Source organism: Triplophysa dalaica, chromosome 5, assembly GCF_015846415.1.
Source record: "Triplophysa dalaica isolate WHDGS20190420 chromosome 5, ASM1584641v1, whole genome shotgun sequence".
Taxonomy (NCBI): Eukaryota; Metazoa; Chordata; class Actinopteri; order Cypriniformes; family Nemacheilidae; genus Triplophysa; species Triplophysa dalaica.
Window position 1 is genome coordinate 8,621,264 of NC_079546.1, and position 24,852 is coordinate 8,646,115.

The 24,852-nt window shown below is 40.2% G+C and overlaps 3 protein-coding genes across 4 annotated transcripts; 1 reads left to right on the forward strand and 2 right to left on the reverse strand.

The window, feature by feature from the left end:
• Positions 1–376: 376 nt before the first annotated feature.
• On the reverse strand, positions 377–8,563 carry LOC130420305 (nematocyst expressed protein 3-like). 2 transcript variants are annotated; one of them, XM_056747495.1, is made up of 2 exons: positions 8,431–8,563; positions 377–6,486 (listed from the first exon to the last, which is right to left on the reverse strand). In XM_056747495.1, exon 2 carries the CDS (start codon positions 2,787–2,789, stop codon positions 2,115–2,117), a length of 675 nt encoding a protein of 224 aa, XP_056603473.1. In that variant the 5' UTR covers positions 2,790–6,486; positions 8,431–8,563; the 3' UTR covers positions 377–2,114. The 2 variants fall into 2 exon arrangements, with proteins under 2 accessions (XP_056603473.1, XP_056603472.1); XM_056747494.1 differs by lacking the exon at positions 8,431–8,563 and adding an exon at positions 6,796–6,914.
• On the forward strand, positions 6,904–15,406 carry wnt7ba (wingless-type MMTV integration site family, member 7Ba). The gene is made up of 4 exons (XM_056747493.1): positions 6,904–8,923; positions 10,419–10,645; positions 12,420–12,691; positions 13,818–15,406. The coding sequence occupies exons 1-4, from the start codon at positions 8,841–8,843 to the stop codon at positions 14,295–14,297; spliced, it is 1,062 nt and encodes a 353-aa protein (XP_056603471.1). The 5' UTR covers positions 6,904–8,840; the 3' UTR covers positions 14,298–15,406.
• Positions 15,407–15,548: 142 nt separating this feature from the next.
• On the reverse strand, positions 15,549–24,774 carry atxn10 (ataxin 10). The gene is made up of 11 exons (XM_056747477.1): positions 24,620–24,774; positions 24,168–24,362; positions 23,812–23,897; positions 23,615–23,711; positions 23,316–23,483; positions 22,884–22,964; positions 21,841–22,000; positions 21,647–21,755; positions 20,990–21,168; positions 18,998–19,061; positions 15,549–17,455 (listed from the first exon to the last, which is right to left on the reverse strand). Exons 1-11 carry the CDS (start codon positions 24,727–24,729, stop codon positions 17,271–17,273), a joined length of 1,434 nt encoding a protein of 477 aa, XP_056603455.1. The 5' UTR covers positions 24,730–24,774; the 3' UTR covers positions 15,549–17,270.
• Positions 24,775–24,852: the final 78 nt, after the last annotated feature.

Consider the following 24,852-nt stretch of genomic DNA (forward strand, 5'->3'; position numbering starts at 1 on the left):
TTAACAAAACACTTTGGAGATGAAAATGATAAAATATTTTTGCTACCGGCAAAAAGCTAAAGTGAGATGGAATATAAAGTAGATACAATTTATATGCAGTGTTGGGTAAATTACTCTGAAAAAGTAATTCATTACTAGTTACTAATTACATTTTCAATAGTGTAACTAGATTACTGTACAAATTACTCTCTACAAATCTACAATATCAACCTTGATTAGTTAACTGATTCAAAGATAGACACGGAACGACTCTTCATTCATTCAAATCTTTATATAAAACTACATAAAATACTCTTAATAACTGACTAAAGTATTACAAAGTGGTAAAGATACATTTATTCGTGCATTTAAAAGTTAGACTTTGAATTGTAATGTCAATTCCACTATTGCATACATTACACAGTATTTAGTTCAATTATATCCAAGTAACTTAATAAATTACAGAAGAAATAAGAGTGATCCCTTACTTTACTTTTTATGGGAAAAGAAATTAAATTGCAGTATTTAACTACTCCGTAACTAGTTACACCTAACACTGTTTATATGTACTACTTTAGGATAAGCTCGTGTTTTTTGCTGTTATTTTTATGGGAGCATGCAAAGCATTCTTCAAAAATAGGTCATATGGGTTATGAGGGTTAATAGATTTTTCATTTTTTGCTAAACTTATCCCACATAAAATCTTGCTTTCCCATGTCAGCAAAATTCACTTGGAATAACGAAAGCTGAATGCTTGTCTCTGTAGGTTTTGTTGAAGTTAAAACTGTCAACGCGAAAAAGGTTATCATATTGTGGTAATTGCCACACACACACTGAGGAAAAGACAAGGGAATACATGGTGTGACAGGGAGTACTTTGGCCTTGGTGTGACCCTGCTGGGAAAGTGTAGTGCTGGCAGTACTGAAGTGCAGTTACTGTGTGTTCTGGCCTGTCTCTTTCTGGCTCCACACGATGACAAACAGCTATTGTCACGGCATACCGCAAGAACAATTGACTTGTTATGCCTCTCAGAGAGAGGCAGAAGACAGAGGCAAAAGTTTAACATTACAACCACAATTAAATCAGATACTCGCTCGGTCAGTGATCTATTACTGAAAGATAGTTGTGTGCAATGTGGCGTATGGGGACAGTGGGGTATGGAAAGGTAAATACCCTAGAGATGCACTCTCTGAACGGAGAGAGGCCGTTAGTGGTTGGCTGAGAAGTGTTGACCTTCACAGGTACAAGTAAGGCACAGAATTACAATACCACTCGTTCATGTCACAAATTGCACAGGCTCAGAGGTGAGGATCAAAACGCAGTATTATTAAGGGGGTAATCCACAGGCAAATCAGAGAGTACAGAGAGTATGGCACAGGTCATAACCAGAGAGACAGTCCAAACAATATAAAAATCCAGACCGAAACCAAGCAATGAATGACTGACAAAACCGAACTGAACAGATAACAAGAAACAGGTGTGAATGATTAAACAATGAGTCCAGGCAATGACTTATGGGAAGTATAGCGAATGAAAGTCCGGGTGATGTGGAGAGTGGCCTCTTTTGAATTTTAGAGAGCAGTGAAGCTGGTGACTGTGACACCCCCTCTAAAGGCAGAGTACAGACGCCCTTAAATGACAGTCCAGGAGGGTGGAGGAGCTGAGGCGGAACAGGGGGCATGATGGAGGGCCAGGCCCGTGAAGGGGAACAGGACCTGAGCTGTGGAGCAGAGGCGGACCTGGGCCCTGGTGCAGAGGCACAGACTTGACAGGCGGCCAGGGAGGTGCAGGCTAGGTAGGCGGCCAGAGAGGCGCATGCTAGGTAGGCGACCAGAGAGGCTCAGGCTGGTCAGGTGGCCAGGGAGGCGCATGCTGGGGAGGCGCAGGTCGAGTAGGCGGTTAGGGAGGCACTGGCTGGTCAGGCAGCCAGGGAGGAACAAGCTGGTCTGGAGGCCAGGGAGTGGCAGGCAGGGCTGTAAACCTGGACGAGCAGGAAGGGCTGTAAACCTGGACGTGGCAGGCAGGCAGGCAGGTAGGGATCTCTGAAAGATCATAGATGGCCATCTTGACCGAGGAAGGGATCTCAAGAAGATCATCGGCAGCCATCTTGACTTTTAACATGGAATTCGAGAAGATCATAGATGGCCATCTTGACCGAGGAAGGGATTCAAGAAGATCATAGGCAGCCATCTTGACTGAGGCAGGGATCTATACAAGATCTTCGGTGGCCATCTAAACTGAAATAGGGATCTCAGGAAGATCTTGCCAGCCATCCTCTCAATGGCCTCTGGAACGGGAGAGCAATGCACAGCCCAGAGACACTCAAATGCAGCAACCACCACCAGCAGAGCAGATTCAAAAGGAAGAGCTTCAATACCAGCTACTTCCGGCACCACCGGACTCTGGGCCTTGGGGACACCGGCCCTCCGAACAGACGACAGATGGGCTTCAGCCGGGCTTGAAACCAGACACCTGGACCTTGAAACCGCCATCTTACGAGTAGTCATTGGACTGGCAACCATCTTGCAAGCGGCCTCTGGACTGACGACGATCTTGCGAGCGGCCTCTGAACTGACGACGATCTTGCGAGCAGCCTCTGGACTGACAGCCATCTTGCGAGCAGGCTCTGGACTGGCGGCCATCTTGGGAGCGGGCTCTGGACTGGCAGCCATCATGGGAGCAGGCTCTGGACTGGCGGCCATCTTGCGAGTGGGCTCTGGATTGGTGGCCATCTTACGAGTGGGCTCTGGGCTGGCGGTCCCCTTGATGATCGGGCTGGCCACCATCAGCGTGGGGATGGAGGCTGCCATCCTGGGTCTGGCCAGTGGAGCCTGAGGCCAACTGCCCCCTCACGAAAAAAATGTAGGGGAAACTTCCTCCTCCACCTTGCGCCCGGTAAAGGGGGAGCCAAAGGACATAAGAGCAGCTCTATTAATATACAGTCCGGATATTTAGTATAATTGGTATAAAAGCCTGTACATGGTCCTCGAGGGAAACGTTACCTTGGTGGAGTCAGGGCCAAAAAGACTGCTGGATCCATTAGTGGCTTGGTTTTCTGTCACGAATTTCACAGGCTCAGAGGTGAAGATCCAAACTCAGTTTTATTGAAGGGGAGAAACAGGTGTGAATGATTAAACAATGAGTCCAGGCAATGACTTATGGGAAATGTAGTGATTGAAAGTCCGGGTGATATGGAGATTGGCCTCTTGTTAATTTAGAGGGCACTGCAGCTGGTGACTGTGACAGTTCAGCACCTAACACAAGCAACATTTTGCCAGCATATCCAGTGCTGGGTGTAACTAGTTACTTAGTAATTAGTTACTGTAAATTAATTACTTTTCCCTTGAAAAAGTAAAGTAAGGGATTTTTCTGTTATTTAATTACAGTTACTTCTGAGGTAATCATATACTTTTTGGAGGGAGTAATTTTTAAGGCCATCTAATTACACTGTAAAGTAATTCATCTAGTTACTAATCAAATATTCATACAGAGTAGGAAAGTAAGGTCTTGCACATACAGTCCGAAATTTTCATATGCGTTTTTTCGAATTTGGTGCTCGTTTGTACGGAGTCTCTGAATGGTCAAAATGCCTTTCAAAATGCTTGCTATGGATGCGAAAACAAGGGAAAATCTAACCCAGTCTGAAATTTTTATGACATATGAAAATATAGGAGGTAGTGTGTAAATGTGATTGACAACAACGTGAGGTCGTATTTATTTTTTAACGTGTAGAAATTTTGGACCCAAATTTCGCACTTAATGTGCAATGGCCTAACTTACAAAACAGTATAACTATAAGGGTCGGCAATACAATGCACAGTTTAAAGGGATAGTTCACCCAAGAATAAAAGTTATTTCCTCATTTACTCTGCAGGACACAAAAGAAAATACTTTTGAAAAAGTTGGTAACCAAACAACATTGGATCACATTGTGTGAAACTACAAGCACCGAGAATTTTTTCAAAATATCTTCTTTTTGAAAGACATGAAGGTGAATTTTTGTTCTGTGAACTATCCCTGTAGCTTTACTTCAGAAAAATCTGTCACGTTTCGTGTCTTCTAACGATTTTTACATCAGTTAGATGTACACATCAGTTAGATTTTATATCAGTTACATCAGAAAATTTACAGTGAGAAGTTTATCCAGGATAAAACTTTTTCTTAAATGCCACGTGGTGATACATATGCACATTATTCTTCGGTTTGAGCCAAGGAATGAATTAAAGATGTGTCTTCTACGTGTTACTGTGATGGGGGCCGTTTTACAAAGAAACAGAGACTTGCCTGGTATATGATGCTGTGAGTTAGACATTGGCCTGCACCATTAATATCACCAGAAAAATATCTATTTTGTCCCAATTCGCATGCTATCCGTCCTATATAGTATTAAAAAAAAATGAGTATGTCCCAAATCATAGTATGGTGAAATGAGTGTTCTCAAAGTACCCGAATGGTCTACTGTTTCTGGTTAAAATTTAAATGGTAAATCCATGGACACTCAACGGCTGCTATTAAAAACAACTCACTGTGAGAGGGTGGAGTTTAGTGATGCTACACTGCATTAATACAATTAAATAAATAGAATAAATAATTAAATTAATACATTTAATGCAGTAAACATTGCATACAATATAATGAGTGAATGAATACTTTAATGCAAGGAAGAGCTGTATTTTGATGTTCGTGAAAGTTAAGGATCACAGTGTCAACAAAGGCCACTTCAGTTTCGCGTTAGTATGTCCTAGTGCGTTCATACAGTTTTGCATAACAAAAGCAGTACATAGGTTACTTTGAGAGCATAGTATAAGTGGGCGGATTGGGACGCATCATAAATCTTACAAAAAAGTAAATTAAAAAAAGTAAAACAAATTCATGTTTTTTTTTTAAATATAATCCAAATATATTCTTATGATAAATACTCTTAAGTATAAAAGTGAAAAGTAAAAAAACATAACATTATAAAATGTGTCTAGTAATTTTTCCTAGTTGACTAGCCACTAGATGTGGAAAAACAGCGACAGTAAATTTATCCGAATGCTTAAGTCATTTACAGATAACATTTTTTTATGTATTTATTTCTTGAAGATGAAAATACTTAAGAACCTAGAAATCCGTATAGGTCATTTATTAAACAACAACTACAAAAAGAGCATGACTCACAATTTACACCATACAGACCAGAGAAGCTAATAAGGGCTCACAGGCCTGTCAGGAGTCAAGAGCCCAGTAATACCCCACCCTCCATCTTCCCTCTTATTGCTGGAATGAGTGCACTTTCCTAATGCTCCTCCCCATACACACACACATACACACAAAATGACATCACCACACATCTGTTGTCCCAACAGGCATTCATCACATGGGCAACAAAACGACAAGCCTCTCTTTTTTCTACCCATCTCTCCAGCTTTTTATCTTGCCTTCACTCCCCATCTTTCTCTCTCGACCAGTTTCTCCACTGTTCTATACGCGTCCTCTCAGTTCGTCTTATTTCTAAGTTTTTCAACAAAATAGAAAATATTTTAGTCATTCTTTGTAGGTAACAATCACAGACGACACCATGCGATAACTTCATGAATTCTGTTCAAGGTCAGTTCAACTTAGACTCCTACCAAACGTCCTTTCTTATCACATCACATTCATTGCTTTAGTAATACAATACTGATAACATCTTTCACAAAACCCAAAAGTTTTGAATGAAAATAGAATCTCAATATTAAATGACAGTATACTGACAGTAAATACAGTGTTAACAGCTCATGCATCATGATTTTTACGCCTTTGTCTTCTAAAAAATGGCGGCCTTGTGTCTGACCCAAGCCGTTTTGTTTCAGATCTAATCGACAGTAGATAAGTTTATACTTCGGAGGGCGGGAAACAAGATGGCGGGTGCAGTGAGGTTCGGATCCCATTTGGGTTCTTCATCTTCTGCAGAATAGGCTGTCAAGTAGAGCCCCCTTGTGGAGGTTTTTAGAAACAGCTTTAAGGAGGGCGTAGAGGGAGCAGGGAAGGGAATGCATAAGCTAAACCTGACATAGGGCATTTACCTCGATGGAGGGAGAGATAGGGTGGATATCCTTACACCAGTGAGGGGTGAAAGCCTGGTCAGGACATTGGGAGTGCAGGGGATCACTTGGTAGAACTCTGTCTCCCTCTTTTGGATAGTTTGAATACTGCACTTTCCATAAAAGTAATAATGCAATCATCACTTTTAAACTTTGATTTAATTCTTTACACTTAATTTCTACAAGCACGAAAACTATTTTAATATAAAGTTTATATAATGATATTAATAAATGTGGCCCGCATAAATACTCCATTCTGCACTCCATTTCAAAGGGGTGCACGCTCTATAATATAATATAATTTGGAGCGATTTGGACAGTTTTAGGATTATTAGCATGTGGCAAAATGTCATGTGGAATGTTTTATATATTAAATTACGCTGTCACTGCTTGCATGTCTCCAGCTGTTTCTGTGTCTGTTTGTGGGTAGCTGTACCAGCATCTGTTTTATGTTTTGGGAGAGAGAGAGAGAGAGAGAGAAACAGGGAGAGAATAAAAGGATAAATTCTTGAATAATTTACATCATGTGATTTACACAGACATTTATAAGCAATACATTAATGAAAGTACGCTGTTTAATTCTTTTCATTTGCTTGCATCTATTTGCAAGAAACTTACAAAAATAAGCACAGTAATCGAGGAGACATGTTTCTAAAAAAATATCCCCGCTAAATCCCCAGAGCTGGCAAAAGAAAATTGTATCCTTATGCACAGAGCATCATAATCATGATCGAATCAAACTTTGATTTACCAACTTGTTGATCGTGCACGCAGTTGGGCTCTGAGATGTCACAGGGTGCAAGGAGGGAGAAAACTATTCCAAAAGTAATTGCAGATGAAGAACTAAAGCTAATAGCACTGAAGGGGGGTTGAGGGTGTTCATGTCCATTCCTTGTAAGTCAGAACAAGATCGCTAAACAAGCCTGTTCTATCTGCTGTTTTCTGCTAGCTTAATAAAGGGCTCTCAAGCAAGGGGGTCATTGATAAAATTCAATGAGACAATAGGATATTCCCCCCAGACTCTTAAGAAAATTGTCCTCTTTTTCCCCCTGCAATCTTGAAGAAGCAAATGAAAAGAAACAGATTCCATTCGTGTACCCTTCCAAATAATGAGAGCGCAGCTAAAGTGCAGTTTTGGCTATGAGCTCCGTGGTCAAAAACACTAACAAAGACATTTGAAGGGATTTTTTCCCCTTTTTGCTTCCTACAGTATTGCGAATTTCGCTCTACCTCTTAGGGTCCTGAATGACGATCATCTATAATTGTATTAGTAGTTTGACAATGCCATGAACCTACAACCGGGTTAACTCCCTGACATACAGGCAAAAATCTCTTTTGGAGAGAGAGGGAGTCTTTGTTTAAATGGAAGATTTCAATTAGGTCTTTACACGTTGTCAGGCATATGTCACAGACATATTTCACATTTGACCTTCGAGGTAACTCAAATATGATTATGTTCTCAACTGACAGACTCCGACACATGATCCTCAACATATATTTATAAAGCCAGGTTTGCTTAATCAAACTTCTTAAACGTATAAGCTAGAGGTCATATGTAAATGTGGGCGGACTTGACTACTTTTGTAAGGATTTACCCTGAAAACAATTCAACAAAGCAAAGGGCAATTTATAGGCAGGATTTATGACAGTTTAAGGGGGCAGATTATTTATGAAAATAATCCATTATACTATCTTTAAGTAGAGCCTGGGATCCATTACATACACAAACAGAAGCAGATATTCAGAATAGGCTGTGCACTTTGATCTATGCACTAGCGAGGGACACAGGCTCATAAACATGTTTATCCTTTGAAGCTTTATGATGTTGTACAACCAAGTCTCCTCCTTCTACCCTGTCCATGCTGCCCTGCCTAAAGGCAAACAAACTGATGTTTGCTGAGAGCATCTTTACAAGTGACAGTACATTTGTTGGGTTTCGTTCGCAGACCTAGCCCAATTGCGGGGAATTTGTTCATTTGCTAATGCATTCCAGTTCGAAATCACACGTTTTTACATGTTCTCTGTCTTTTTTTTTTAACACGCAATCGAGTGCGGGCACATTTCTGAACCGCTGTTTTTGGCAGCGCGATTACATCACGTGCCACTAGAGGGCGCTTTTAACATCATTTGTCTATGGATGCGCGTCTACAGCGTTCATAGGTATAACTATTTGCTCTTTTGTAAGATCACAACTTTGGTTTGACAGTTGTGCACTGTAAGAAATGTCTATTAAATTTAAATTTAACGAAACTAGTAACATGTTTATCGTGCGTGCTGCTCTCATTTTTTTGGTTAGTTAGCATATTTGATAAGTGACCCATACCTGCCTTTAAAAGTGATGAGAGAAGCTACATGCATCATTTACAGAGAGGAATTGCGGTTTTACCTGCATAGTACACTTTATAAATCCTTGGTATTCACTTGCATTACATGTTTTTTTTCTGCACCTGACAACTTAACCAATATAAGCTATAGTGAAATAAAAAGTTTCAAGTCAATGATGCACCAAACTCTACAGCACAGAAAGGCGGAGATGTCACTCAACCGTGCCCGTAGAGGTGGGCGGACTGGAGCGTCCCCCACTCTGCCAATGGCAAAGCACCGAAATCCCTAAAATCAGCCATCAGCCCGCGGCGGGGAGCACACACTCTGAATCAGCCCGTATCGCGCAGGAGATGACGGATCGTGTCTCCGCGCCCGCAGCTCACGCACGGTCCGCGGCGCGCCGAGCAGCAGCGTAAACTTCAGCACGCGGTGGGAATTTACTCGTTCATTCGCGATCTCTTCAATGTCACCATGCGCAGCATCTCATCCTGCGGTGCGCTGCTGTCAATCTACTACCCCCAGATCTTCCTCATCCTCACCAGCGGCAGCTACCTGTAGGTTTGAACTACTGATTTTTTTATTCCTTGATCTTTAGTCTTCATCGGGGGTTGTTATTGAGAAATTACAGCATTTTCTTGAAAGCAAGTTGTTGGAGTGGCGTGTATTTTAAGATTGCATCTTTATTTCCACGTGTTGGAGATGACATAAATGCACCTGTGTGTATAAAGAGGGGATATGATGTTTGTGTGTTTAATAACATTTTCAGGGGACCGCACACAGGTATAACTTGAATGCACGTTTAAAAGCGCATGCCACGTGTGTAAATGTAAATGTAAATGTAATGCAATTTATAGAAGGCTACATATTGTTGGAAAATGTTCTAGACGGAGGACCAACAGTTGAAAAAGCGATCATGAATGTATAAATATGGATAATGTAAAAAATCTTTCTAATTCAATGAAGCAAGAACAAAAAATGTACTATGCATGCATTAACATTACATTTAGGCACCAAGAAGAAACTTTTATTTAAAGTGAGTTAGTAAACAGGTCAGGAAAACAGCAAATATCACTATTTATGTGTGTGTTTGTCGAAATAAAGTAGTTTTTAGTGACATTGAGGAAAGTGTCGTAAAACATACATTTGCAATGAAGTGTGGAGCATAAACATGCTTTTATATATAAAGACTCCGGTCACAGTTTCATGGAAACTATTATATAAAGCATTGAGTAACAGTTCAGAATATGAACATATTTTTCTGATTTGGTTGCGTTCCTTTTGTTATTGCTTTGGTATATTTAAGCATTTCAATTTAAGCGTAAACACGTCTCATGGATTTATATATAGAAATGTACTTATTGCTGCTCTGCTCTGAGATGGGACTTCATTTGGTCATCTGTGCATTAGCATCTCCCTCTTTGGCAGGGACATTTTAAACCATGTAAATACAACAGGTTTCTGGATTTTATAAGATCTACGAGATACTCTGCTGGGAACTTGGTTGAGAACCAGAGCAGACTAGACAGCTTGATTTAATGGAGTAATCCGTGTTTTATGCGTGTGGTTTCTTTTTAATTGGGCCGTATATCCTATGATCACATTGTTGCATAATGTCGTTGTCTGTAAAATAGCAGAGTTTTGCTTCGCTAATCTGTTTCGACATTGCTGGGGACCCCCATCCTTTTTAAATCAAGTTCAGGTCCACGTTTGCATGTACAGTAAAACCTTCATGAGAAGCTTCGTTTGTTGTTCTGTTTCATGAGATGCTCTTAAATTTTCTTTTTAGCAAACGCAATCATTCAAATGTGAAATTTCAGCATGTTTCCTGCGGCATAATATAAAGATGGAAATCTCAGTGAGGAAACCTTCTGGTAAAGTTTAACTTCTGTAAGAATCATGAGAGATGTCTGGAAATTTAGTGGTTCCATACAGACAGGGCAGTTAGAGGCCTTGTACATATATCTTAAAAATCTTTAACAGGTTTGTGCATTTCCTGTATACCTGGTCTACATCTGCTGCTGATGTCAGTGTGTATGGTCTCCTCCAAAGGGCTTTGTCTTCAGTTGTGGCGTTGGGTGCGAACATCATCTGCAACAAGATCCCCGGTCTGGCCCCCCGACAGCGTGCCATCTGTCAGAGCCGCCCGGATGCCATCATCATCATCGGGGAGGGCGCTCAGTTGGGCATCAACGAGTGCCAGTATCAGTTTCGCTACGGACGCTGGAACTGCTCTGCCCTCGGTGAGAGGACGGTCTTTGGGCAAGAGCTGAGAGTAGGTCAGTCCAATGCAGCCCAATGGGCTGTGCTTTGGTGCCATTGTTGTGTGTGTTGATTTGTAAGCACAACTGAGTTTTGGTTCCCATGGAAGTAAAGTCCTGTAAAACGGGAGACGAGAAAGAGGTTAATAAGCGCAGAACGCAGTTGCTTTGGGTAACAAATTCTATCTTGAGTAAAAGCTATTTTGATTTTGTCACTAGCAATTGCACTTAATTTGAAAAATCTCTTTTAGCAAAACATTGAGACAGTTCCAAACACATCCACAAATAACACAAGCGATCTAGTGTGGACCACAACCAGGGGGAGCCCGCAGTAATATGGGTTTAATATAGTATTCCATATAAATTGCCTTTCAGTCAGAAATGTTTTGTTTCGGTCGGAGTGCATTGCAGGGCTGTGTTTAATCCAATGGTCCTGGTAACAATCACTCTTTTGAGAGCTGGTAGGATCGACACAACACGCTCCATCTTATTTGATTCATTTTAGAAAACGGCCCCACTAGGTGTGTGTCAGGATTTAAATGTCTGTGAACTGCTTTCATGTTTGGTTGGGTAAATAGTGTGTTATTTGTGTGTCTTAGTGGATGTTCTATGGATAGTTCACCCAAAAATTATAATTATGTAATCATTTACTCACCCTCACGTCATTTTTAACCTGTATGACTTTAATATCTGCTGAACATAAAAGAAGATATTTTGAAGAATGTTGGTAACCGAGCAATGGCGGTACTCATTCGTGTCTATTGTAGAATTACAAAACCAATGCAAGTTAATGGGTACCGCCGTTGCTCAGTACCAAATCTTCAAATGATGATCTTTCGTCCTCTGTAAAAGAAAGAAAATCACACAAGTTTAAAATGATGTCAGAATTTCATTTTTGGGTGAACTATGCCTTTAACATTGTTCGAAAGATCAAAAAAATCTGTGGGAATAAATGGTAATGAATTTCATCGATAAGTCCAGGCATGCATTGCTGGTCCAAGAATATAAAGGCTTTGAGAAGACGGATCACAGTTTCTTTTTCTGGATTCTGTGCATTAATGCTCTGCCAGCCCAGTACAGACCGCCACGTATATTATCAAGCTTATTTAAGACAACAGAAATTTCAATACTTATTTACATTTTAAGGTAAATTCTTGTCAATTTATACTTAATTATTGGCATGAACAAAAAGTGTGAACGCCTCACTAAATGGTCGATTGAAATATTGTTGTAATAGCATACATGTAGAATGACAGAAGAATGACCAAGTATGTATACATCTCACTAAAATAGAAAATAACTACACAAACATGTTGTTTATAAAGAAAGATTTAACATAAATGCAAAGTTCAACACCATATTTTATGAACAAATTGAATTATTTGGTTGTTATCATTAAAACTGGTAATGTTGTACTTGGTAATGCATTAACTGTGAATGTCTCCATAAAAACGGTAAAGTATTGAGATCTTGGTAGTGGGTCATTCATTCCTACTAACCTCGGTGGTCTTTCCATAAAGGTCCACCAGCAGGGGTCAGTTTAGTCTCCTTGTATTATTCTTGAGATCAAGATGATGATGCAAGATTTACCTTCGTCCGCTTCAGCTTCATCACTACTCAAAGAAACCTGAAACAGCTTCTATGGTTAAATAAAAAATACAGTTTTCAATTGTAATTCACTCAGCAAACGCATACAGTATGAGTGTTATATTATATGGCCAGAGTTTACCATAATCCAATGGGTTGTCAATGATTTTAGATCATCTCAAATGATCTTGTCCTTTCTCCCTAGGCAGCAAGGAGGCTGCATTTACCTACGCCATCACCGCGGCAGGTGTCGCCCATGCTGTGACAGCAGCCTGCAGCCAGGGCAACATGAGCCACTGCGGTTGCGACAGAGAAAAGCAAGGCTACCATGACGAGGAAGAGGGCTGGAAATGGGGCGGCTGTTCAGCGGACATCAAATACGGAGTGGACTTCTCCAGGCGCTTTGTGGACGCCAGAGAGATTAAAAAAAATGCAAGGAGACTGATGAACCTGCACAACAATGAGGCTGGAAGAAAGGTATAGAAGCCGACTAAACTAATGCAGATGTGTATAAATATTTTAAACAATTTCATTGAACATGGAAATTATCCTAACATTTAATTTCTTACTTAACCACACCCCTTTTCCCCAAAACCCCGCACTAGTAACACTACAAAGATTGCGGCAACCAGAGCTGCAGCATGTTATGTAAATATTTTGAAAAACAAAACTATACATCACAACAAACTAACAGCAGCTCATCATGCCAAACATGAGTTTGTCAGCTTCCTGCTAGCCATATATGGGCTGTCCTGTTAATACACAAAATGACCTACGTAACTTGTTAATAAAAAAATTGCATCATTCACCGATTTAAACTGATGGACCAAACACTATATAAAAATAATAACTTCAGATATAACTACTTACAATTATTACCCATCGAAGGGAAACACTGGACTAAATGGGTTCAAGTCAACTGTCAAGTATGGCTGTCTGTTAAACATATCAGTAACACATCAAACAGCCGAACAGAACTGCCTCGAACTTAAATGTAACCATATACACAAATGGGTACTTGAGAATTACGGACATTTCTCTCGTTCTTTGATGTGGTCCTTCGGAAGGTAGAGAAAATTACAGGGTACGACTTGGCTGAAACATCTTTTTTCCTCTCAGGTTTGACAGATATCTGGCATTACACATCGCAACAGTGCGCAGGACCCATTGAATAATGGGGTATGGTTCAAATAGCTGAAAACAGTCGAAATAAAATGTCAAGAATTTCCCTTACGCATCAGCTGCGTGGATTCATAACCACAGAATGCGATGCCACTGATGAAGACATGCCGTAAAAGACTAGTTTTTGGGTTTTATTAAGGGGAAGGCTGAATAACATTCATTGTAATGTTGAACTTGCAAATTAGGATTCCCACAATTTAACTTTTCCAGTCCCTTTTGGTTACTGGAAAAGGAGTAACAAATTCCTTGCATTTTTTGTATCTTGGAAGAAATTACATTTCCAGGTGTGATCCTCAATTTTAAAGTTCCCCATTTTATTGGGAATATTGACAAATATTTGCTTCATTGACTTTAAAAGTCTAATAAAAACTTTGTGTCTAATGCACTATTTGGTAACACTAGGCTCTTCCAACCCCTGCAGGTTCTAGAGGAGAGCATGAAGCTGGAATGCAAATGTCACGGCGTCTCCGGCTCTTGCACCACAAAGACGTGCTGGACGACTCTTCCCAAATTCCGTGAGATCGGTTACGTATTAAAAGAACGCTATGCCGCCGCTGTTGAGGTGGAGGCCGTGCGAGCCACGCGATTCCGGCAGCCCTCTTTCCTGCGTCTCAAACAGTCTCGTGGGTTCATCAAGCCCACAGACACGGACTTGGTGTACTTGGAGCGTTCCCCCAACTATTGCGAGGAAGATGCTGCAACGGGAAGCGCAGGCACACGGGGACGGCTTTGTAACCACACGTCACCTCACACGGACGGCTGCAACCTCATGTGCTGCGGTCGGGGCCACAACACCCACCAATACACGCGCGTGTGGCAGTGCAATTGCAAGTTCCAGTGGTGCTGCTTCGTAAAGTGCAACACTTGCAGCGAAAAGACAGAGGTTTTCACCTGCAAATGAGCAAGTCGAAGAATAAAAAGGACAAGGAGAGCCAATGGAGATTGAAGCCAATGAAGAGTTGATCCAGAGGGTCTCATTTTCACACAGCTTCTTTTGCACATCAGGGAGTCTTAACATGAGAAGAGGCTGTTGGGTTGGGGATGAGGAAACTTAAGAGGAAAATGCATATGCAGCATTCAGACTTTGTTGTTTTCGGTTTCTTAAGACTTAAGGAAGGTCGCTTGAGGCCTATCCTGACTCAGAACTTGTATTAGCCCCTATGGGAGTTCAAGGGGAAAGACGTGCTGCGATTTTGCAACCCTGGATTCACACTGTATTTGTTTGAACACTGAAAATGACTTTTTTCCTTTTCTTTGGAGAAATAAGCTTGAAAATGCTACTGATATGTTGCTTCCAAAATTTGACCACATACGCTACATCATGCATGTAAAAACTGATTCCTCCCCTTAATTTTGTCTTATTCTGGAATACATTAGAGAATGCAAAATCCACAACAGTAAATCAAGAGAGAATCCATCATTTTGGTGAACACTGCCAATTGTTGCATGCAGACACAAAGCTTTACGGGATTTCTGTTGGGAAAAGCTTTGTTAGTCAGTTTAACCTGCTCATGGTATGCTGCATTGTTTTGTCTTGTAGATCTTTTGCGTCTAAATGAGCATGGGAGAAAGAACAAAAGCGTTTTTAGGCACCTCATTGAAATGCAACGTGACCGAACCAGGCACATTGTACTCCCATGAATTCCAGAAACGTGGAATTCCACATTACTGGTCCGGCATGCACAAGGTTTACTCGTCTAGATATATTCTGCTTAGCCAATGGAATTCACCTAACCAGAGCTGGGTCCGAATCGGTAAAAGGTCATTGGAGTTATTTTGAGCAGCAACCATTTTTCCATCTAAAGTGTTTATACAAGTTACATGGCTGGAAAATGTGTTAAAGTATATTTTTTTATGTAGAGAATATGGCACTTTATGTCAGGTATATCCAAAAAGAGTAATTATTGATACTATTTTCCATGTCATTCTTCTTTAGCATTTAATTGTTGGACTTTAATTTGTGTTTATTATGTACAGTTTATTGTTTTCTGAGCAGACTTATTATTTTCCAAGACATGAAACCAACTCATCTTTTTGTAGCCTGGTTGTATTTATACTTTCTGGCAAACCACTAGCGAAATAAATGAATCGAACAGTTTGGATCAAAACCATCAAACACTCACATGCGTAACAAATAACAACAAGACTCCAATTCAATAACAGCAGCGTATGTATTTAATAAAAAAATGTACAAATGCAGGTAACGCTAACAAGGATGGCAAACGTTCAAACAATTCACATCCCTTAAAATTTCTTCCCAGATGCGCTGACCGGCACACAGGCGTGGGTGCAGATATAGCGAAACGCTGATCTCAGAGTGACGGCAGAGATTCTCCAGCCCGCGTTTGAATAGGCTGCCTCATTTATTGGTCCGCCGTAGGCTCCCCGGTCTTTTTCCTGTGTGTGAAAAGCATAGCAGGCACCCATCGGAGCAGAAGTAAATGGGACCTGTTTTGTTAGCTGTCTGAACCGCTGGGTGCCGGAACCGTGTAAGCTCCCAACACTATACCCCGGATTGAGAGAAAAGTCAACCAGGATTGTTTCGCGCAAACATTTTGTCATTAAAAAATATGAGGCAGAGAAAACAGGGTGTGGCGGGGAGAGCAGAGGCCTCCGAAGAGGGGTATTAATGGAAGGGGGGCGGACCACTCAGCTCATTCCGGGACAGGATGGGGCGTGATCTGATTCCGCAAGCTAATACTTCTGGTCTGATTCACTTGGGACAAACTGACCCCCTTGAGAACTAGACGGGTACAAGAGGAAAAAAAGGATATGAAATTGAGAAAGAATAAGAGACATGATGACTGGTGTTTGGTAAGCCATTGAGAAGTTCCTCTAATGTAGATTAGGTTGGACAGCAAGCAAAGAAACCAGGCGATACATCATAACCAAGTGTCATCTACGCTGTAATCTCCATTTCCAGAAACATGTAAATGAGTTGGTTTGGTCAAAAAAATGTGCAGAAAACCTTTCCCATGCTTTGCTTACCCTCATGTCGTTCCAAGCCTGTATGATCTTACACAGGATGTTCATGGTGATCCTTTCCATGTGATGAAAGTGTGCAGTGACCGTGAACCAACATTTTTCACTTCCAAAAACGAAAACCATAAAGCAAGGCCGATGATGACAAGATTTGCATTTTTGGGCGAACTTTTCTTTTAGAGGGCTAATTCATCCAAAAACTCAAATTATTTCATTATTTGTTCACCCTCGTGTCTTTCCGAACTTGTATGACTTTTGTATGACTTTGAAGCGCATTGGTGACCAAACAACACTGGCCCCCATTGACTTCCATTGTACAGACACAAAACCACTGAGACGTCTCAAAATCTGTTCTTCTGCTTTCTGGTTTGAGGGTAAATAACACAATTTCTACTTTTGGGAAATTGCACAGCTCTGTTAAGAAATCGGAATTTAAAGCGAAGTCTCGCGGGTATTGAGACAAACTTTACACGCAAAGATCAAGAGGGCAGTCGGTCTCTATAAAACGCACTGAATTAGGGATTAACCTCTACTCCCCATTGGTCACCAGAGTCTCTTCAGCAGCTGAAAAGCCAGGAAGACACGGTTCTGCTTGTTTCATAGGATTTGAATTCCACATGGGGGGGGGCACAATCAAAGAGCACTAAATGCATCACAGATACCAGCATGGGTCCTTCTCAGATTAGCTCCTATGATTGATTTCCTCTTGTGTGGACGGCACAAAAGCACAGACCGGCCCCTTGTGTTCCCAAGCACTGATTGGAAAATGAAATGACCCCAGTGTGTTCTGTGGGCGTTTGAAGCCATTTTCAGAGCATATTATAACACAGTCAAGGAGTGTGGGGATGGGTTAGGGGAATCTTAGGATAGTGTCTCCTGGCCTAAAAATCCACTATGGGTCTTTCTTTAAGGGCCTGAGAAGACTACTGCCATCCCGTTCCTCCACTCTGAAGCCCATCTCTCTGAGCATCGTGTCGTCTGCCACACCTTGACTTCGAAGGTCTTGTATGAGCTTCTGATTCTCAGGGTTGTGTTCCAGAATGTTCCGGATGGCAAAAACAGCCCATTGGCTTATAACTGAAGAGTCAATGTTTAGGAAAAGTTTAAACCGAACATACTGCATGTGGAAAGCTATGAAGCCAAAGGTGGTTGCCAGGGTGTTGTTATCTGGTTGCTAGGGTGTTTTGCTTTGGTTGCTAACTGGCAAAAAAAAATCAAAGCTTGTCCCTAGGTCTGTTTAGACCGTTTCATCGGACACGTGCGCGCCTGACTCCCCAGTTAACTCACGTTTGTGTTTGGCTAGTGTCTAATTATGTAACTATTTATATTTTATTTTATTTTACATTTTTATTGTATAATAATTGTGTTAAATAAAACGATTTGTTGAATTTTGTTGTACATTCATTTTATTAAATCAAAACATTTTTGAACGGGTCCTGTAGTTCTGACGCATTTAAGAAAACCGTATGGTACATTGAAATCTAGCGGATGAGCTTGGTATAAATTCTAAATATTGGAGAGACAAGTTTAGTTTCAGTTGGGGTCACAAAAGTGCACAATGCGCAGTAACGTTTCTTTATGTTGTGAAGATGAAACCGTCTATTAACTTCCTTACATAAGAATTGTGTCCAAAATAATATTTTTGGACTTCCTTACTGTATCCCTTCTCAGAGCTGATCACTTACGAAAGTAACTTATAAGACATCTCACACGCTCAATGCTTACATCAGCATCCTCCACTAAAATCTTCAAACCATGGGAAATGTACATTCTGTAACTAGACTACGTAAACATTTATAATCCAAAACAATAAGCGAGTTAGTAGCGTCAAGGTGGACACAAGCTCAGCTTAGTGACTCATCCCCCATTAATAAAAGAGAAGCTGGCAATATGCCCCGCCTCTTCTATTACGGACCGGCAATTTTTGCGAGAACTGGATCGTTTTTTCAATCAAGGGCAAAAACAGTGCCAGCATCAATCATGGACGCTTTGGCATCACAGCTGAAACATATGAGAATGTCACATGATCAATGAACCATTTCATACCGACTTGGCAGGATCCGGGTCAACACCGTCGAAATGCGAGACGTCACTCGATTTCATTGAAGTGGTAACATCCCACCCAGTTTTTCAATCACGTTTGAAATTAAATGAATACATTTTTGTAAAACTCTGTCCACACCATAAAATTACTCATGTGAGCCATACCCACATTTAGCTTCATAAACTTTTACGACTAGATATTTTACACAATAAGAGCGGTGGCTCAGGGTTAGAAAATGATCTCCAGTCAGCTCCGAGGTTCCTCCTCTCAGCAGGGGACGCCGTTCATTTGGCCTCTGCCTTATTAAATGCAGGGAAGTGAAATCATTCAGCAAGACGTTGGTTTTGGTCTAATAACGTTTAAACTGACTTTTCGATTCCGAAATACCACAAATCTTTCAAACATCAAACAGTGCGGTAAACCCTTGATTAGTAATGGAAGCTATTACGATGCTATTTACACTTAAGACAGCAATATATTTGCGTTTCTCGTGGTGTATGCTAGTATTGCGATCATTATGAACGCCCCAAAAGCTTTGCGTGATGGAGGACGGAAGGAATCAGGACCAAGGATACAAGGGTTGTTGCTATCAAGGCTGCAGTTGTCCAGAATGAGCGCTATACCATCCAGTTCTCGTACCTATAGAAGACATATGAGGGAAAAATGAGGAGAAATAAAGGATATAAGCTGTAATAGAGACATCATATGCTAGACAGCTTGGGTCAACAAACTATTCCTTTCCATTGAGCCATGTCCATGTGGTTGAGCTATGGTTTGGATCAGTCATCTGGGTTTGAGCGGGGTTTTGTCACACAGTTCCTAACTATACGTTTCCCCAAGTGTGTGTTGGTTGGCCGTTAATCCCCTTGGTTGATTTAAGTACTAAAGCACTAAATAAAAAATGAGTCACAAGGTGATTGATTGATCGTCATTCTAGCAATGAAACTAAAAATGGGAGACTTATGTAACTGTGCGCTTCTGCCAGACACATGAAGAGGAGTTTCTCCACATACAGAACACTACTGTCCTATTACAAAATACAGTCATTTTAGAGCATCTTGAGCTTTTAAACGAACTTAATATAAGACGATAATGTAGTTATCATAATATCCCAATCCAATAACGCACGGCACAGAGCATAGTGGAAAAAATCCAAGATGGTGGAAAAAGTGACTAATAACAAATAATAATGATTGATGGCAAAAAGAATTACAAAACGGAGATACAAGGTTTTAGAAGGATAGCAACGTTATAAAAAAAAACTAAAATGTACATGAATTTAAATCCTAATTTCCCATATTTATGCATCTATATATATTTTTATTGAATTTATAATAATGATTTATGAGACAATATGGAGATAGGTTATAAGGTTTCAGAAGGACAGCAGTGATTTTGTTTATTAATAATTCATCTTTTTATTAATAACTGATGAATAAGTTCTTCTAATTCTTCTATATTAATAATTATTGTAATAAATTTGGGTTTGTGAATTATTTAGGCGATGAAAATCTGATATTGTGACTGCACTAGTGTGATTCACTGGCCAAAAAATAAAAAATAAACTAGACAAATTCATTTTAAAATGATATGTATTATAAACCAAAGCTATAAATACCGTTATAATATAAGAAAAGTGAATTATTTAGGCCATGATAACACTGTAGTGAAATTCTGATATTATGACAACACTAGTGTGATTCATTGGCCAAAAAAAGAGAAACCACAAAACAAAAAAACTACAAAATATAAAATATATCTTTAATTGTATTTATAGAAAAAAAGTTACTGTGATAATGTAGGTGTTGTGTAGTGAATATCCTATATCGTGACAGCCCTAGTAGGCACCAGGATTTAGGGATCTAACTAGATTTTGGAACAGAGTTTATATAGTAAAAAATAAAAGCGAGCTTGCAGGCTGTGGGAGACGTGCTATTGTTTTTCGACCTCTGACCTCTCTATGTTGCACGGATTGACCCTATTTAAAAAGGCTGGTACTAGATTCACTTCTCTGCTGATTGAAGGGGACCAACCTGAAAAGCTGAAAATCCCATCGCAGGAGGCTGCTTACAAGGAAATTCATTAAAAGAAATAAAGGAGACGGAACAAAGTGGAAAAAGATTTGCGCAAGAAATGAGATGATACAACCATGAAATTCTGATTGGTTCTCGAGTCTTTATCCAGCACCGTTAATCCCCTGATTAGTTTTCAAGGAGGCGGCTTCCACAAACAAAAAACCCCGGTAGACAGCAAGCGGGGCTCTAAACCACAGCATTGTTAATGTGTTTTGCACTACTGGTGGTTTACACCATCTGCCGATCGGTAGATTTTGGGAGTTGGCTGCAAACTCTATGGTGTCCCTTTCTTCTACGTTGCCAAAATTCCTTCACATTCCGACCATTGCAGAAATCACAGTAGAGAAAGCAAAATACTTCCTTCCCTTCGAAACCATAGTGACAGTTTAAGTGTCTCTTCACAGATCCCTCAACTATACAACTGGTCATCTTTTTGTCTCAATGTGCCAAAAATGGTGCTCTTTGGTGCCAAGAGTTTTTCGTGAGCCGTACCTTGTCCTGGTTGACACAGTGGCTATGACAAAGATTCCCGATGAGTCGGATGAGATGAGCTTTGAAACTGAGTGCGGGGTGGTCGTCGGCGCCCCCTGGCCTTTTCAAGGAGAAATCCTGTGCTGCGGTGAACACATTTTTACTCGTCTTGCCCAATAAATGGACCTCTTTCAAGAGAACTGTGGATAAGAGAGAGAAAATCCATGAATTTGACACAAGATTTAGGAGAGAGAATCTGTGCTGGCATTACAAGCATGTTTAAGGTGTGACATCATGATGGGAGATGACAGAAAAGTCTTTAAAGAATGTAGATGGTGTCTCTTTGCAGTGAGCTGTGACGTGTTGGGGGTGTCGGTTTCATACGGCGCCCCACTGAAACGCCTGCTTTGTGTTTTAAATGGGAAAGAGGGGGAAATCCTATAGGGGTCTGTGATAGATTTCTTGGTTTAGTTAATCGTCTGCAAAATACAGTATGAGGGATGATGAGTTGCGTTTTTACCGAGCGAGCATGCAGTTCGACCAATACAAATATTTTGCAACTCAAGCTCATGGCAAAGGCTTTGATGGTTTCCCGTGGCTTTTGTGTGTACGATACATTAAAAACACATTGAGATCTCCAATAAAAGCAAAAGCGTTGCGCAAGTAAGCTACATTTACCGACTGTTGAGCTCAGAAGGTCAGGGTGATCCTGCAGGGCCATGAACTTCTTCCGGTCCGAGGTCATCTCGCAAAGGATCTCCAAAAGTCTGATCACGACCACGGCACCCTGATCACACCAAACAAACATCATGTGTTGAGTATATGCTCTTTATAGGAGAGATGCTGTACAGGTAGGGGGAATAAAAGTTGACCTGGTTATCAGCTGAGGATTGAGTGGCGAGGGTAAGAACGGCTCTGCAGCGATCAGTGAAGCAGGAGGCCAGAAACACAGCTAGACTCAGAGGTATTAAAGAGTCTTTCTCCTCTTCACCAACAGCAAGATGCGCTAATATCAGCTCCAATAGTGTTAGTCTGTTCATAAAATCAAAAACACACAATGTCAAAATGCATCTGGATGTGATTTTTATTCATTTTACTATTCAGAGATTTCAAGCACCATACCCTAACAAGCTTGCTCCGCCAAACTGACAAATACAGATTTAGTATAAATCTTGCATATTTTTGTGAATACAGATATATTTATTCAAGACTTACAGACTAGAGTAACAAATAGAGATTGACTAAAAAGTTGATGCTCAAATAAACAATTAATCGCATCCAGAATAAAAGTTTCTTGTGTATTGCGCATATTCATTTTGTATTTATAAAAACACACACATACATATATGCATATTTAGGAAATATTTACATCTATTTATATATATTTACCCATAATTATAATATATATATATAGATATTTATTCATTTTTAGATTTTTCTTAAATAATGCATGTATGTATATGTTTTTAGAAATACATAAATGAATATGCACAGTACACAGACATATATTATGTAAACACAAACTTTTATTTTGGAAGCAAATTATTAAGTATAAGATTTAATAGTAGCAAAGCATTGTGTGAAAAATCTAGTAAATAATTTAACTAAAGTCAACTTGTTTTTCAATTCGTACTCTCCAGGATTAGATTGCAATTGTGTTAAATATGTTGCAATGCATGCTGGGAGTTAGCCATGAAGCAATATGTGCTGCTGTCTTAAAAGATACCAACTTTTGACCCAATTTTAGGCCTCAGGGCTTCTATGTGTAACATCCGTCGAATCAAAAGCGTGCATTCTGTCTAGATAGGCAGTTCAGTAGGATGTGCATTTCCAACACAAAACTTAAGAAAACTCCGGCCTGTGCTTCACCTACAGGCTTGCAATATAACTAAGATTATTTTTGTTTGTTTTTTACCTTTCTTCATTGGTCATTTCTGTGTACATCTTGCTGATGATCTCTGAAGACTTGAGGAAATGCTGTGTGGCGATCAAGACCCTGTAAAAGATAAAACGTTTAAAGATTGTATTGGAATTATGAAGTAGATCTGAAAGACAGATTTTCCAATGCGTTGTGTATTTTTGTTGAAAAGAAAAGGGATTTCGTTTTCAGTGCTTTGTCCTAAACACAGCATGAATGTGAAAGAATAAAAGTTTGCCTTCTATTCTTTTACGCTGTGCTGGCTTACCCCACCCATTGTGAAATCTCATTGGTTAAAAATCCCACACCTCACGCCCGTACATTAAACAGGAAACAACTGTAATCATCACACAGCAGAACTTTTCATTTAAACTAACACATTTGGGTTTCACAACCGAGGTATTTTTCGCTTTTTCAACACTGACTCACGTCCAGTCCACATCAGGTAAAGTCCTGCACAAGTCCATGATCTTCAGAGACACTTTAAGCTGCTGTGTGTCTTGAGCTAGCTTTTCTGTCTTGTGTTCATCGAGGCAAGTGTGAAGTACCATGCATGTGTATGAAACAGCTTTCTCGTCCGGTAGCTCCAACATGTTCCTTTAAGAAAAACTGAGCTTAGCTATACAGATAAATGTCCTCTGTCAAATCACAATAAGAAAAAGTGAACCGGCTTTTGAGTGACATAATGAAAAATGCACTTGTGGTCACCTGACCATAAAATCACTCACCAAAAGATGTGCGGAAAACCAAGCTTCCAGATGTCATCTTTACAGAGCTGGTTTCCAACAGCGATGTTACCAAGAAACTGAATACCACATCGGATCGCTGCCAAAGCAGAAAGCAGTGCATGATTTATCTTCCTCTTACTCTCCATCTTAAACTGAATATTCTTTTAATGTAGCTGTGCCGTTCAAGAGCAACTTACCATCATAGACAACATTTGATCCTCCTGATGTAAACTTAATGAGTTCGCCCAAAATCTCAAAAGATACCTTGATAGAACCAAGATTTCTGTGACGACAAACCAAGGCCAGAACAACTTTTTTAAAACCACATATAAAATGTTGCTATTATCTTACAGATATCAATGATACATGTGACTTCTCTGCGATAGCACTAGAGTCATAGTACATTTAAGAAATGTTGTATTTGCTTTCTGTTAGTCTTTGGTTGTCGGGGTTTTGGTGATGGGTCATTGAAGAGCAGGGTATCATCAAAATGACTGCAATCATTTAAAGGGATTTTAATCATGAATGTATGTTGTGTAATACTGTATCCTACCTCAGACTGCATTGGTTTGGAGTGCACTGCACACAAGCATTCCTATGTGCTCTGAAACACTCCGCGGTGAGTTTAAGGCACAATGACACACTTTCATCCTCTGGATCCACATCATCACCCATGCTCTTAATTTCCACAAAGCGTCTTGAAAGCACGGCATGGAGGTTTTCAATAACATCTTTATCAACACTAGCTCTGAAACAAAACAAACTGTTATCAATTTTCTGATTTTATGACTGGGTACGCACCTGTCAGGATGTGTCAGAATACTGATTTATCTGTAAAGATCTGTATAGAGAAATAAATGTGAAATCGAGTTGAAGAGATATTTTGTTTGTTGACGAAGTGCGTTAATGCATTTCAAACACACACCCTGACAACCTCCTGTCATCATAACACGTGGATGACATAAACGGAAGTGTTTATTTCGTGACCCAAAAGGTTTGTCGTACCTGAACTGGTCATCCCGTAAAGCTTTTGTCAACGTTTGTAAAGTTGTGAGATGCGTGTTTATAAGGTTTTCCAGGGATATTTCACGCAGCGCTGGATTTATGCGCTGCATGATTTTCCTGCTAGACGCCGTCAACACACGCGCACAAGCAACAGACTTCCGTCTACCGGCAACACGGGATTTCAAAATAAAAGCCTCAAAGTAATTTAAGGTATTAAGGAAAAAAAGTCCAGG

Bases quoted from the DNA above. Each gene is read 5' to 3' on its own strand.
- atxn10 (XM_056747477.1), bottom strand. From the start codon at position 24,729: ATGCAGCGCATAAATCCAGCGCTGCGTGAAATATCCCTGGAAAACCTT. The intron at 21,756-21,840 runs GTCAACTTTTAT...TGGTGTGATCAG, and splicing joins AATCCTCAGCTGATAACCAG to GGTGCCGTGGTCGTGATCAG. The intron at 17,456-18,997 runs GTATCCTTGGTC...TTGACTCTTCAG, and splicing joins CCTTGATAGCAACAACCCTT to TTATAAGCCAATGGGCTGTT.
- wnt7ba (XM_056747493.1), top strand. From the start codon at position 8,841: ATGCGCAGCATCTCATCCTGCGGTGCGCTGCTGTCAATCTACTACCCC. The intron at 8,924-10,418 runs GTAGGTTTGAAC...TCTCCTCCAAAG, and splicing joins CTCACCAGCGGCAGCTACCT to GGCTTTGTCTTCAGTTGTGG. The intron at 12,692-13,817 runs GTATAGAAGCCG...CAACCCCTGCAG, and splicing joins ACAATGAGGCTGGAAGAAAG to GTTCTAGAGGAGAGCATGAA.
- LOC130420305 (XM_056747495.1), bottom strand. From the start codon at position 2,789: ATGGCAGCCTCCATCCCCACGCTGATGGTGGCCAGCCCGATCATCAAG.